A 15,526-nucleotide genomic window follows, 5' to 3' on the forward strand; every position below is an offset into this window, starting at 1 on the left:
TTATTAACTGAAAGAATTATGCCACAAGATATAATGTTTTAAACAAAAATTTTACTGTACAAGTGTCAAACAAAGTACTACTAACGTAACACTGTTTCATAAACACTTATACGTTAAATCTTAAAATTTCAACAGAACCCTCCCCTTTCTACTTTTATTTCCACTGAAGACTTTCCCATATACTTTACAGGATCTTGAAGGTTCCTTCCCTTCTCCTGGGATGTGCACAAGATGTGCCACAGCTCTCAGGAATGCACTTTGTTTCTCCTCAGCTGCCATCATTATCTGAGTATGAGATTTCTTGGGGTCCATCCACTAGCATCTGGCTAGGTGAACCCTCCAACTCTCCTGCAACACTTCATAACTGTGGACTCCCAAGCTCAAGCATGAACCACATTGCATCCTTGCTGAATGACTCCAAATCAGAAACATTCCTTGCTTCCTGATAGCCCTCTGCTCCTGGTTCCAGCAACTTTACACCTCCTGGCAGATTCTCTCTCTGCCTGCCTCATAGATGCTCATTGGCTGACAGCCTGTTTCAGTGAGAAATCACCCAGATAAAACCCCAAATCAACAAAAACACCGCACTGCTGCATATCCCCATGGCAACGTTGCACCCTAGCGATTTTCCTGATTAACCTCAATTCCCAAACTTTCCCTTTGTTCTGAGAAATGACGTGAATAATTTAAACCCCTTATTGAGGCAGTTATGGACTTCCTGTCTCCACCAAGAAACTCAGGGAGGTAGCCCATTGTTTAGTTTCCAATATTCCCCACTATGACCTTATTAAACAAACATAGGCCACCCTATGATTTGCAATTACTTTAAGTTTGTTTCTCAAGCAAGCTTCTCAAACCTGGTGTTTTTATTTACCATTAAAAATTTCAATTCCCAAACTATAAGTTATACTCCTAAAACACATAAATCTTAAATTAGATATTCGTAACTGGATCCGAAGGGGATCAAGGGCTATGGGGATAGTGAAGAGAAGGTAGAGATGAGGTAGAGATCAGCTGTCATCCTATTGAATGCAGAAGCTGGTGTAAAGGTCCAAATGGCATAATACTGCTCCTATTTTTTCAGTTGTTAAGTTCTCATAATGGGACATTGCCCAGTTACTGAGCGGGTAGGACTCAGTGGTAGAACATTGTCTAGTTACTGAGCTGGTAGGACTCAGTGGTAGGACATTGTCTAGTTACTGAGCGGGTAGGACTCAGTGGTAGGACATTGTCTAGTTACTGAGCATGTAGGACTCAGTGGTAGGACATTGTCTAGTTACTGAGCGGGTAGGACTCAGTGGTAGGACATTGTCTAGTTACTGAGTTTTGGAATTGTTCAGTCATTGAGTATCCAAGAAAGAGGTCAATAGATTTTTGGATACTAAGGGAATCAAAGGATATGGGGAAAATGAGAGAAGGTGGAGTTGAGGTAAAGAAAAGTCACCTTATTGAATGACAGATCAGGTTCGAAAGTCCGAATGGCCTATTTCTGCTTCTTATGTTCTTATGATGAGACATGGCCCAGTTACTGAGCTTTTATGTCGTAAGATCATAAGAAATATGAGTGGGAATAGGCCATTTGGCCCATCAAGCCTGCTGCACCATTCGATAAGATCATGGCTGATCTGATTTTTGCCTTATCTCCATTTTTCCAGTCTGTCCCCAAAACCCTTAACTCCCTTGATGATCAAAAATCTAACTCAGATGTCTAACTTGAACATATTGAACGACCAAGCCTCCACTGTTTTCTGTGGAAGAAAATTCCAAAGAGAGTGGTCGGACATTGTCCAGTTACTGAGCTTGTACAAATTGATTGCAGACAGTGGTAGAAAGTGGTGGGACATTGCCCAGTTTCTGAGTTTGCACACACAGGTGGATCAGTGCCCAGCTATTGAGCTTAGTCGCTGTTGTGGGACACTATTCAGTGGTGGTAAGACATTATCCAATTTGTGAGCTTGGACGCAGCAATGGGACTTTATCCAGTTACAACAAAAACAACAATTCTATTCATTTAATGTTTTTAAGATAATCAGACATCCCAAAGTGCTTCACAAGAGTGATATTTGATGCCAAAAACCATATAATGTGATATTAGGCGAGATCACCAAAGGCAAGAGTAGGTTTTAAGCAGTCTTAAAGGAGGAAAGAGAGGCAGAGAGGTTTAGAGAGGGAATTCCAGATCTTAGGGCCAAGGCAGCTGAAGGCACAGCTATTCATTGTGGAGCATGTAAAATTGTGATGTTCAACAGGCAAGAATTAGTTGAGTGCAGATACCTCATAGAGTTGTGAGTCTGGAGGAGATTAGACTTAAAAAGGAGCGAGACAATGGAGGGATTTGAAAACAAGGTTGAGAATTTTAAAATAGGGGTGTTGCTTGAACAGGGGCCAGAGTAGATCATTGAGCACAGGGACGATGGGTGAATGGGACTTGGTACAAGTAAGAACACGGACAGCAGAGTTTTGGATAACATCAAATTTACGGAAGGTAGATTTGGAAGGTCAGGAGTGTGTTGGATTAGTCATTCTTGAAGATAACAAAGGCATGAATGAGGTTTCAGCAGCTGAGGCAAGGCTGGAGTTGGGTGATGTTATAGGGGTGGAAAGAGACAGTCTTATTGATGATGCGGATATGTGGTCAGAAGCTCATCCTGTGGCCAATGCTGACACCAAGGTTGTATAGAACCTAAGTCAGCCTCAAAAAGTTGTCAGGAAGAGGGACTGAGTTGGTGCCTAGGGAACAGAGTGTGTAGCAGGGATGAAAGTCAATGCTTTCGGTCTTCCCAATATTTAATTGGAGAAAATTTCTGCTCATCCAGTATTAGATGTCAGAGGAGCAGTCTGATAATTTAGCAACATTGGAGGAGTCAAGTTAGGTGGTGGAGAGGTTAGTTGGTGTTGTTAGTGAATGTTTTCAGATAGTGTATCTGAGGGGCAGCATGTAGATGAGAAATAGGAGGGGACCAACAATAGGTTTTGGTGGGGAGACAGCAGAGGTAAAGGCGTGGAAGAAGGAAGATGAGTCATTGCAGGAGACACTTTGGTTATGATTAGATAGATAAGAATGCAACAAGGCAAGTTCAGTCCCACCCAGCTGCACGACAGTGGAGCAGCACTGGAGGAGGAAGGTGTGGCCAACTGTGTCAGAGGCTGCAAACAGGTCAAAAAGGATGAGGACGGATAGTTTACCTTTACCATAGTGCATAGTATGCCACTTGTGACTTTTATGAGAACTGTTTTGGACCTTTGGCATCTAGTGGGCATAGACATAGTGGTGAAACATTGCCCCTGAGCATTTACATGGTGATGGGACTTTGCTGAGTTTCTGAGCATGTACATAGTGATTGAGCAATGCTTTCTTACTGACTTTTACACTGTAGTTGGGCATTTTCCAGCCATTGAACTTGTTCACAGTAATGTGACATTGCCCAGTTCCAAAGCTTAGACACAACGATGAGACATTGTCTAATTATCAATCTTGTACACAGTGGTGTGGAACTGAAATCCCATATCATTTATACTTTGGATAAAAAAAGAAAATACTGGAAATGCTCAGCAGGTCAGTCAGCATCTGTGGAGAGAAAACACAGTTAGCATTCCAGGTCTGTGACCTGTTATCATTTCATCAGGGCAATTTTCCCTGAGGTGGGAAGGGAGGCAGTAGGGCTACCTGCCCGTGAGGGGCAAGGTAGCCAATTAAGGCTGCTCAAAGGCCTATTAAGGCCTATTGTCAAAGGCTGATTGGAATTTTTCAGTCAGCCTCCAGGTACCTCTAGGCACTGGGGAACAATGTAGCTTTCTGAAGGTGTGGTTTCCTACGGCTGCCTGGAGATCCAGCACTCCAGTTAGGCTTAAGGCCCTCCCCACTTGCCTGGCTTCAGCTGTTGACACTGGCCACACTGGGGAGAGGCATCCTGGGTGCTGATTCTGTTTTTTTTTTTCATTTTTAAAAATTTTAAAAATTAAGATAGGACACCTCCATCTTGGGGTGCCCTCTCTCTCTCACTTACCTGAAAATTTAGCCTGAAGTCTCTTCAATGCTGGAGGGTCCCCTGTTGGTCCTCTAGCTTCGAGATCTTTCCCGCTATCCTTAATTAGAGCCTGTCCTCTGGTCACTAATTCAGGGAAAATCACAGCCTGGTGAATGTCCCCCACAGGCGGGATCTTCTGACCTCCATTTGACACTGACATCAGGGTCCTGAGGCTTGTGGGGAAAGTCCTGTCCCAGGGCACTGCCCAATGTGATTCTCAACCATAGAGACCAGAAAGGTCCCAGCTTCAGCATCAGTTCCATGTTGTTAGCTGATCCCCCGCGGAGGTCCTCGTAGGCTTGTTCCAAATGTTCATTATATGAACATATGAAATAGGAGCAGAAGTCATTTGGCCCCTCAAGTCTGCTCTGCCATTCAATTAGGTCGTGGCTAATCTGTTTGTGTTTTGAATTCCACATTCCTAGTTACCCCCAATAACTTTTGATTTCCTTGACTAACAAGAATCTATTTACGTCTACTTTAAAAATATTCAATGACCTCACCTCTGCCGCCTTCTGAGGCAGAGAGTTCCAAAGTTGCACAACCCTCTGAGAGAAAAAATTCTCTTCATCTCTGTCCTGAAAGGGCAACCCCTAATTTTCAAACAGTGCTCCCAGTTCTGGACTCACCCACAAGAGGAAACATCCTTTCCATGTCCACCTTGTCAATATCATTCAGGATCTTGTATACTTCAATCAAGTCACCCCTCACCCCTCTAAACTCCAGTGGGAACAAGCTCAGTTTGTCTAAACTTTCCTCATGAGACAACCTGTTCACTCCAGGTATTAGTCTAGTAAACGTCCTCTGAACCACCTCCAATGCATTTACATCCTTCTTTAAATAAGGAGACCAAAGCTGCATACAATATTCTAGATGTGGTCTCACAAATGCCCTGTATAACTGAAGCATAACATCCTTATTGCTATTATTCCTCTCATTAGCCTTCTTAATTACTTGCTGTACCTGCATATTAACTTTTTGTGACTCTTGCACTAGAATACCTAGATCCCTCTGAAACTTAGAATTCTGCAGTCATTTTCCATTTAAGTAATACTGTGCTTTTTTTATTCTTTCTGCAAAAGTGAACAACTTCACATTTTGCCACATTATATTGCACCTGCCAGATTTTTTCCCACTCAGTGAACCTATCTTTATTCATCTGCAACCTCCTCCTTATGTCCTCTTCACAACATACTTTCCTACCTTTCTTTGTGTAGAAAGGTACAAATTTAGCTGCCATGCCTTCACTCCCCTCATCTAAGTCATTGATATAAATTGTAAAAAGTTAAGGCCCCAGTACAGACCCCTGTGGGACTCTACTCATCACATCCTGCCAGTCAGATAAAGACCCATTTACGCATACTATGTTTTCTGCCAGCCAGCCAATCTTCTATCCATGCTAATATGTTACCCCCCTACACCATGAGCTTTTATTTTCCACAATAATCTTTGATGTGGCACCTTATCAAATGCATTCTTGAAATCCATGTGCAGCACGTCTATAGGCTCCCCTTTATCCACCGCATGTTACTCCTTCAAAGAACTCCAATGAATTGGTTAAACATGATTTACCTTTCACAAAACCTGACTCTTCCCGATTACCTCAAGTTTCTCTAAGTGCCCAGCTGTAACCTCTTTAATGATTGATTCTAACACCTTCCTCACGACAGACGTCAAACTAACTGGCCTATACTTCCCTGTTTTTTGCCTCCCTCCCTTCTTGAGTAGAAGGGTTATATTTGCTACTTTCCATTCTGATGGAATCTTTCCAGAACCTAGTGAATTTTGGAAAATTAACATCACCGCACCTACTAACTCATTAGCCACCGCTTTTAAGACACTTGGATGAAATCCATCAGGACCTGGAGATTTGTCAGCCCGCAGCTCCATCAATTTGCTCAGTACTGCTTCCCTAGTGATTGTAGTTTCACCAAGTTTCCCTCTCCCTTCCAGCTCCTGATATATAGGAATTACTGGAATGTTTTTTGTACCTTCTATAGTGAAGACAGAAGCAAAATATTTGTTTATTTCATCTGCCATTTCCTTATTATCTACTATTAACTCCCCATTTTTCACTCTCTAGAGGACCAACATTCACTTTACTTACTCTTTTCCTTTTTAAATACCTGCAGAAACTCTTGCTATCCATTTTTACATTTCTAGCTGGTTTCCTCTCATACTCTAATTTCTTTCTTATGATTAGCTTTTTAGCTATTCTTTATATTCTGCCATTCTTTATATTCTGACCAATCATCTGACCTGCTACTCATCTTTGCACAGTTATATGCTTTTTCCTTAAGTTTGATGCTTTCCTTAACTCCCTTAGCTAGGGAGAGAGAATCATTTGGACTTCCTGCTGAGTCTCCTGCTACAAAACACTGAGCAAGGGAAAGTTTATGGCCCATTGTGTCATCCTTTGGATGAGAAGTTAAACTGAGGCTTAGTCGGTCCTGTCTTGTAGTAGTTTGAATGATCCCAAGACATCGTTGGAAGAAGAGCAGGCAAGTTCGCTCTGGTGTCTGAGCAATCTACATCATTATAAAAGAGATGATCTGGTTGTTATCACATTGCTGTTCCTGGGAGCTTGCTGTGTGTAAATTAGCTGCCAGATTTCTCATATTACAACTGTGACTATGCTTTGAGGGTATTTCATTGGCTGTAAAGCATTTTGGGATGTCCTGAAGTCATAGATGGGTCTGTATAAATGCAAGACTTACAAAAATTACACTCTAATGCAATACTGATGGAGTGCTGCACTGGAGTGTCTTTTGGATGAGGCATTAAACAAAGGCCCTTTGTGCCCTCTCATGCAGAGGTATAAAATCCCATGACACTATTTCAAAGAATAGTAGGGGAGTTATCCCTGATATCATGGCCGATATTTATCCCTCAATCAACATCATAAAAACAGATTATCTCATTATTATTGTATTATTGTTTGTGGGAGCCTTCTATGTGCAAATGTTTCTTTCATGATCATAATCAATTAGTTTGTTAGATCCCACTGTCCAACCTTGTATTATTGTTTGTTTGTTGGCTAGTTAATTAATTAATTGTGCAGTTATTTAGAATAAGGTACTTTTTGTGGGTGTGGTGGGATTTGGAACTGTCTTCCCTGAAAGGTTCGAGATGCTGGATCAGGACCAAGATCAATAGTTTTTTGTTGGCTCAGAGTGTCGAGGGATACGGAGCTAAGGTGGGTAAATGGAGTTGAGGTGCAGATCAGCCATGATCTAATTGAATGTTGCCAGATCCAGGTCAAGGAGTTGATTGGTCTCCTCCTGTTCCTAAATTGCTGGAGGAATTAAGATAATTTGATACAATCCTAAACTGTGTAACAGATGCTCAGCTGAAGGAAGGTGAGTAGACAGTAAGGATTTAACTACCTCACACAGAGGTATTTAATGGAGGCCGCAGGAGCCTCATCCACCAGCTGAAGAGCTGGCGAGAGCCCCGCGTCACCTCCTTTCAGGAAGGCCTGCCGAATTAAGTGCCAATCAGACAGGGCAGACTGGGCAGTAGCAGGCCTTTGCCATGATCAAGAACCCCGCAGAAAGAAATCCTGACACCAAGAGCTGCCAGCCAATCAGAAGCGATTTTTAGGAGGGCATTAAATTCCCCCAGAAAGTGAGGAATGTGTGGAACAGATAGGCCAGGGACACAGTGGCAGGTGATAGTGTCAGCAAATTTAAGAAGGAACTGAATAGATTTTTTTGGCATAAGAAGTGACCGAGGAAAGTACTGGGGAAAGAGCTGGGCAGGGGGAATTACTTAACTCTGGGACTGGCTGATGGACATCACTGGTCTTTTTCATTTCTATTTTACTAAGAAGCTGGATAAGAGACAACTTGCATTGGAGATTGTGGGAAAAGGAGCAGACTGAAATGATCAGGTAATCCATTGAAGAAAGATTGATGTTGGGCTGGAGGAGCCTGGGGTTTAGGGCTAAATAGTGGAGATGTGACAATGAGTATTTAATGGGATGATGTAGGGTGAGCTTTACTCTGTATCTAACCTGCACTGTACCTTCCTTGGGATTGTTTGATGTGATAGTGTTCGGAGAAGCAGTCCTTGTTTCAATGAGTCATTGCAGTTTTACATAGAGTGGTTTACATCAGTCTAAATGCCTGACATGTGCTGCTTGAATCCAATCAGCACATTATCCCTGTGATAAACAGCTTTAGTTAGTAACTTTAATTAGTGGGTTTAATGGAGTGGAGACACTTGTTCCTTGCCTGCTGAGTGTCACATTCAAAGCACAAAGCTTTCAACAATATGCAGGCTATATCACCTTGAGCATCACAACTTCTTGTTTGTGGAATTTAAACACTGGGAGCTGATTTTATGAATCTATACAATCAGTCCTCCATATTATGCAGCATAATCAGCAGACATACTGGGATGAGCATCTAAGAACAAGTCTACTTGAGAGAGGGTGGTGTGGTCAGTCCAGAGTATTTCATCCAGAGAAAATACTTTGTGTGCAATTTGTATTGAAGCTAATAAATTATATTGTGCAGAAGGAGGCCATCACACCTGTGCCAGATCTCTGAATCCTCTGTCCTTTCTCCAGTCTCTTATGATTTCCTATTACAAATATTTATCTTTCTTTTTAGAACATTTTCCGGATTCCACTTTCCCAAGTTTTCTAGCCAAGGATTCCATATCCCTACAGCCCTCTGCGCAAAAATACCAATTTCACCCTTTGTTCTTTTGGTTCCAGTCTTTCATGGATGCCCTCTAGTTACCAACTCATTGACCAGTGGAAATATTTCTTACCTATTTATTTCATCAAAGGAAAGAAGAGTAACTATGGTGCTTTTCATGGCCTTGGGACGTCCCAAAGTCTTTACAGCCATTGAAGTAACTGTGAATTTTAGTCACTTTCAAGTATTGCAATGTAGGAAGCCAATGTACCAACTTGTACATATCTATATCCCACCATAGCAGTCTGATTGTGACCAGATAACCTGGTTTAGGTGTGAAGATAAATATTGACCAGACCACCAGGAAATCTCCCCGACTTCTCTTTGGACAATGCTGTGTGATCTTTTATGGTCACCTAAGAAAACACTTTCTGGTTAATATCGCATTTGAAAGATAGCACCTCCTACAGTACAGCATTCTCTCAGTACTGCACTGAACTGCCAACATAGATTATGCGCTCAAGTTTCTAGAATGGGACTTGAATCTACAACCCAGGATATTATATCAAAGAAGAAAGGATGTCATATCCTATCTTTTCTGATGCAATATCCTGTTCTCCTGATTTAATACCCTTTCTTCTCTGATGTAATGTTCTGTCTTTTCAAATATATTATCCTATCTTCTCTGATGTAATATGGTATCTCCTGCAATACCTTCTCCTCTCTGATGGAGCATTCTCTCCTCTCTGATGTGATATCCTGCCCTTTCTTATGCAATGTTCTAATTTTGTTTTAGAAAAATTGGATGAGATCCTTGCAGCAGCTGATCGCTCAGCCAGGACAGAGAATGTGGCAGCAGACTCCCGAGCTGCGACGGTCAAACAGCGGCCTACAAGCAGGCGTATCACACCAGCAGAGATCAGTGTGAGAAACCCATTCACTTTTAGCACTGTATTTAGCTCTGAGCTTCAGTATTATGAGAATCATATGGCAATCATGACAGGATTTCAGTTTCCCTTCACTCTCGACAGATAAGAGCGCCAATGTTGGAATTCTTTCTCCGGCTCACTCCTGCTTTGAGAATGACTTTGTCCCAAAAATGTGAGCTCAATGAGTGAAAGGGGGTGAACACAGATCTGGCTTCAAGCCACGTATTCCGGATTTGCAAGCTGGACAGCTGGGAAACCTTGACTCATCAGCAAAGATTAGCCAGTTGCACAAAGATGGACATGACCCATGTCAGCTTCCATTTGTGTATTCATGAAAGGACAGCTTTCAGAATACCTAACAGGATTTGACTTGTTAACAAAGTAAAAACCCATGAGACTAAAGGGGCGGTGATGGTATAAATCCAAAATTAGCTAAGGGAAAGAAGGAGAGAAATGGTTGTTTTTCAGACTGAATGGAAGTATGCAGTCGTGTTCCCCGGGGGCCAGTATTAGGACCACCACTTTTCTGAAATATATTAATGACTTTGATTTGTATTTGTAGGGCATATTTTCAACATCTGCAATTAAGAAACAATCCTGGTACCATTACACAACGTGATGTATTCTGTAGGCTATTAATTAATTAATGAGCAGGGAAATTACAGAGGTGCAAAAACAATAGAGAAATAATAATCGGAAATTTTAATTATCCTAACATAAACTGAAATAGTATTAATGTAAAGAGAGTTTCTGAAGTGTGTTCAGCAGAATTTTGCTGTTCACTGTATTTCCAACCAACGAGGAAGGAAGTATTGCTGGACCTGGTTCTAGGGAATAAGGCGGGATAAGTGGATAATATGTCAGTAGCGGAACATTTGGAGAACAGTGATCATAGTGTCATAAGCTCTAGGCTGGCTATGGGAAAGGATAAGGGACAATCTAGGGTTAAAAAATACTTAATTGGAGGAGACTCAAATTCGGTACAGTGAGAACATATCTGGCCCATGTAAATTGGAATCAAAGATTGGCAGACAAAACAATGGGCTACCTTTAAAGAGGCGATGGTTCACATACAGTTGAGGTCCATTCCTATAGGGGAAAAGCAGGGCAACTAAAACCAGAGCTCCCTGTATGATGAAAGAGATAGAGAGAGGATGAAGTTGGAAACGGAAATTGTATGACAGATGTCAGGTTGATAGTACACGCGAGAACCAAGCTAAATATAGAAAGTTTAGAGAAGTGAAAAAAGAAATGAGAGATAAAGAGAGAGTGTGTGAAAAGACTGGCAGCTAACATAAAAGGGAGTCCAAAATTCTTTTATGGACATATAAGAAGTGAAAGGACAGTAAGGAGAGGCGGTGGGGCTGATTAGGGAACAAAAAGGAGATCTACGCATGGAGGCAGAGGGCATAGCTGACATACAAAATGAATACCTTGCATCTGCCTTCACCAAGGAAGAAGATACTGCTAAAATCATAGTGAAAAAGGAGCTAGTTAAGACATTGGATGGGATAAAAATTGACAAAGAGGAGGGACTATGTAGGCTATTTGTAATTGAAGTAGATAAGTCACCAGGAACAGATGGGAGGACACTGTGGAGAATAAGGGAGGAAATTATAGAAGCACTGGCCATAATCCTCCAGCCCTCCATGGTGGTGCCAGAGGACTGGAGAATTACCAATGTTACACCCTTTATTGAGAAAGGATGTAAGGAGAAACCCAACAACTGCAAGCCAGCCAGTTCATCCTAATTGGTGGGAAAATCTTTAGAAATAATAATCCAGGAGAAAATTAACTGTCACTTGGATGAGTGGGGTTTAATTGAGGAAAGCCAGCAACGATTTGTGAAAGGCAAATTGTGTTCAACAGCAGAGATCCAGCATGGGCAAGATGAGCCAAATGGCCTCCTGTGTTGTACCCATGCTATGATTCTCTGGTAGAAACTCGGGAATGTAGTAATCACTGAGGAGGATAGCAACAGACTTCAGGGGGACTGGTAAAAGGGGCAGACATGTGACACATGAAATTTAATGCAGTGAAGAGTGATCGTTCAATTTTGGTAAGAAGAATGAGGAGTTATGAATGAAATGGTATAATTTTAACAGCAATGTGAGTATATGTATATCACATGGACTGCAGTGGTTGAAGAAAGTGCCTCACCATCACCTTCTCAAGGGCAATTGTCAATGATGTCCGCATCCCATGAATGAATGAAAAGCAAAGAGACTTGGGGGCGTATGTACACAAAGGTGGCAGGCAAGTTGAGAAGGTTTTTAAAAATCATTTGGGGTCCTTGGCTTTACTCAGAAAGGCACTTAGTACAAAAGCAACCTTTGTATAACACTGGTTAGGGCTGAGCTAGAATATTGTGTTCAATTCTGGCACCAGATTTTAGGAAAGATGTAAAAGCTTTGGAAAGGGTGCAAAATAAATTTACAACAGGGATGTAGAGAGACTGGGGGCAGAATTTTACATCCCATAGGGGGCGCGTGCCCAAACTGATCAGGTGTAAAGTCAGGTGAGCATCCCAACGTCATCGTGCAGCTACTTGGAAGATGCCAATCTATGTGGGGTAGTGGAATAAGGAAATCTCAGACTACAAAGACACCGATCACTAAAATTTGTGCCACAGGTTAGCAACGGTGAGGCGGTGGTGCAGTGGTATTGTCACTGGACTGGTAATCCACACTCTGGGGACCTGGGTTTAAATACCACCATGGCAGATGGTGGAATTTGAGACAAAAAAAAAATATGGAGTTGAAAGTCTGATGATGACCATGAAACCATTGTCATAAAAACCCATCTGGTTCACTGATGTCCTTTAGGGAAGGAAATAGGCCGTCCTTACCTGGTCTGGCCTACATGTGACTTCAGACCCACAGCAATGTGGTTGACTATTAAATGCTCCCTGAACAAGGACAATTAGGGATGGGCAATAAATGCTGGCCTAGCCAGCAATCCACATCCCATGAACGAATCAAATAAACAAAGCAAACCAAAGTACTAAGCTTTATTTCTTCAGGGATAATATTGAAAAGCAAGAGAGTTATGCTAAACCTGGTTGGACCACACTTAGAGTGTGACATAAAGTACTGATTGCCATATTATAAACAGAATATAGAGGCACTGGGGCGGGTGGAGAGAGTATTTACCAGAAGTGGGTTTACATATCAGGAAAGGAGTGACAGGGTGGGTCTTTTTTCTCTTGCAAAAAGAAGGCTGAGGGGTGACCAATGGAGGTCTTTAAAATTTTGATAGAGTGGATACAGAGAGAATGTTTCTTCTTGTGGGCAAGAGCGAACTGGAGGCCATCATTATTATAGAGTACCAAGAAATCCAATAAGGAATTCGGAAGAAATGTTTTTCCCCAAAGAGTGGCGAGAATGTGGAACTCACAGGAAGTGCTTGAAGTGAATTGACACATTTAAGCTGGGTAAGCATATGAGGGAAAAGGGAATAATAGTTATGATGGTAGATGAGGAAAGATGAGAGGAGGCTGGAGCGGAGTATAAGCACCGACATGGATTGGTTGGGCTGACTGGCTTGTGTCTGTGTATATTCTATGGACAGAGTTTTACATCCCACGGGCGGGCACGTGCCCAACCTGATCGGGCGTAAAATAGTGCGAGACGGCGCCAAGCGAGCATCCAGAGGTCATCGCGCAGTCATGCAATATTTTGCTCGGCAGACGCATGCAAAAGCTGGAAGCGTGCCCGCCGACAATTAAGAGGGCGATGGCGCCCATTAAGGGCGTAATTGCCTCCGATTTTTCGTGGCCTGTCCAACCTTACGGTTGGCAGACGGGCAAATTGACCAGGCGGCCTTTTACATATTTCATCAAACCTCTTCCAAGGGCGGGGTGAAATTTCCATTACGAAATAAAATTTAAATAAATATCTGCAGACAGCATTTTTATTGGCTACACTTTCAGGTGCTTGATTGTGATTCATGGGCATTTTTTTTTTTGCAGCTTTTTAAACCTTTATTTGATCCTCTTCAGATCTGCAGCTCCCTGAGGCAGCGGTCTGCCTTCGGGGAGCTTTCATGCAGAGCTCGCCCGCGTCGGCGAAAACGTCATTGCCTGCCCTCTCCCCGCACCCCCCCACCCGAGCAGCGCTGAGCTCCTCAGCACCCGTTTCACTCTGGCCGGCCGTTAATTGGCTGACCGGCATGAAATTGCAGTCTGGGACCGATTGAGGCCGGGTGCCCATTTCCTGACTGCTCGTGGGCCCACCGATCGCACACGCCCACCAAAGGTAACACTCAGGCTTATGTAATTCTATATAAACGTTTTTTGCCACAGTGAGTTGTGATTTCGATAGCACTGCCTGAGAGAGGGTGGAAACTGATTCAATAGAGATCCAGGGACCCAGGGTAATGCTCTGAAGGCCAGAGTTTGAATCCCGCCACGGCAGATGGTGGAATTTGAATTCATTAAAAATCTGGAATTAAAAGCCTGATGACGACCACGAAACCACTGTCATAAAAGCCAAAGTAAAGGCAAAAATACTGCAGATGCTGGAAATCTGAAACGAAAATAAAATATGCTGCAAAAACTCAGCAGGTCTGACAGCATCTGTGGACGGACTCAAAACGTTATCTCTGTCCCTCTCTCCACAGATGCGGTCAGACCTTCTGAGTTTTTCCAGCATATTTTGTTTTTGTCATAAAAACCCATCTGGTTCACTAATATCCTTTAGGGAAGGAAACCTGTCGTCTTTACCTGGCCTGGCCTACATATGACTCCAGACCCACAGCAATGTGGTTGACTCTTAAATGGCCTAGCAAGTCACTCAGTTGTAACAAACCGCTACCAAGTCACAAAAAAGGAATGAAACCAGACAGACCAGCCGGCATCAGCCTAGGCACTGGAAACGACAACGGCAATCTCAACACTGTCAACCATGCAAAGTCCTCCTTACTAATATCTGGGGCCTAGTGCCAAAATTGGGAGAGCTGTCTCACAGACGAGTCAAGCAACAGCCTGACAGTCATTCTCACGGAATCATACCTTACAGATAATGTCCCAGATACCACCATCACCATCCCTCGGTATGTCCTGCCCCACCATCAGGACACGCCCAACAGAGGTTGGGGCACAGTGGTGTACAGTCAGGAGGAGGTTGCCCTGGGAGCCCTGAACATCCACTCCGGACCTCATGGAGTCTCATGACATCAGGTCAAACATGGGCAAGGAAACCTCCTGCTGATTACCACGTACCACCCTTCTTCAGCTGATGAATCAGTGCTTCTCCATGTTGAACACCGTTGGAGGAAGCACTGAGGATGCCATGGGTGCAGAATGTACTCTGGGTGGGGGACCTGAATGTCCATCACCAAGAGTGGCTAGCTAGCACCACTACTGATCGAGCTGGCCAAGTCTTAAATGACATAGCTGCTAGACTGGGTCTGTGGCAGGTGGTGAGGGGACCAACAAGAGGGTAAAACATACTTGACCTCATCCTCACCAACCTGCCTGCTGCAGATGCATCTGTCCATGACGATATTGGTAGGGGTGACCACCGCACAGTCATTGTGGAGATGAAGTCCCGCCTTCACATTGAGGATACCCTCCATCGTGTTGTGTGGCACCACCACCGTGCTAAATGGGATAGATTTTGAACGGATCTAGCAACTCAAGAGCCATTGTGGGCCATCAGCAGCAGCAGAATTGTACTCGAACATAATCAGTAACCTCATAGGCTGGCATATCCCCCACTCCACCATTACCATCAAACCAAGGGATAAATCCTGCTTCCATGAAGAGTGCAGGAGAACATGCCAGGAGCAGCACCAGGCATACCTAAAAATGAGGTGTCAACCTGGTGAAGCTATAACATAGGACTACTTTCCAAGCATCATAAGCAGCAAGTGATAGACAGAGCTAAGCGATCTGACAACCAATGGATCAGATCTAAGCTCT

The 15,526-nt window shown here is 43.1% G+C and overlaps 1 protein-coding gene across 1 annotated transcript in view; it reads left to right on the forward strand.

The window, feature by feature from the left end:
- Positions 1-15,526, forward strand: part of shank3a (SH3 and multiple ankyrin repeat domains 3a) — a 773,648-nt gene that overhangs the window by 656,221 nt on the left and 101,901 nt on the right. The window contains exon 23 of the mRNA XM_041203533.1: positions 9,471-9,598. Coding sequence (XP_041059467.1) covers positions 9,471-9,598 — 128 coding nt within the window. The remainder of the gene's footprint in view (positions 1-9,470; positions 9,599-15,526) is intronic.

This window comes from Carcharodon carcharias, chromosome 13 (assembly GCF_017639515.1).
Source record: "Carcharodon carcharias isolate sCarCar2 chromosome 13, sCarCar2.pri, whole genome shotgun sequence".
Taxonomy (NCBI): Eukaryota; Metazoa; Chordata; class Chondrichthyes; order Lamniformes; family Lamnidae; genus Carcharodon; species Carcharodon carcharias.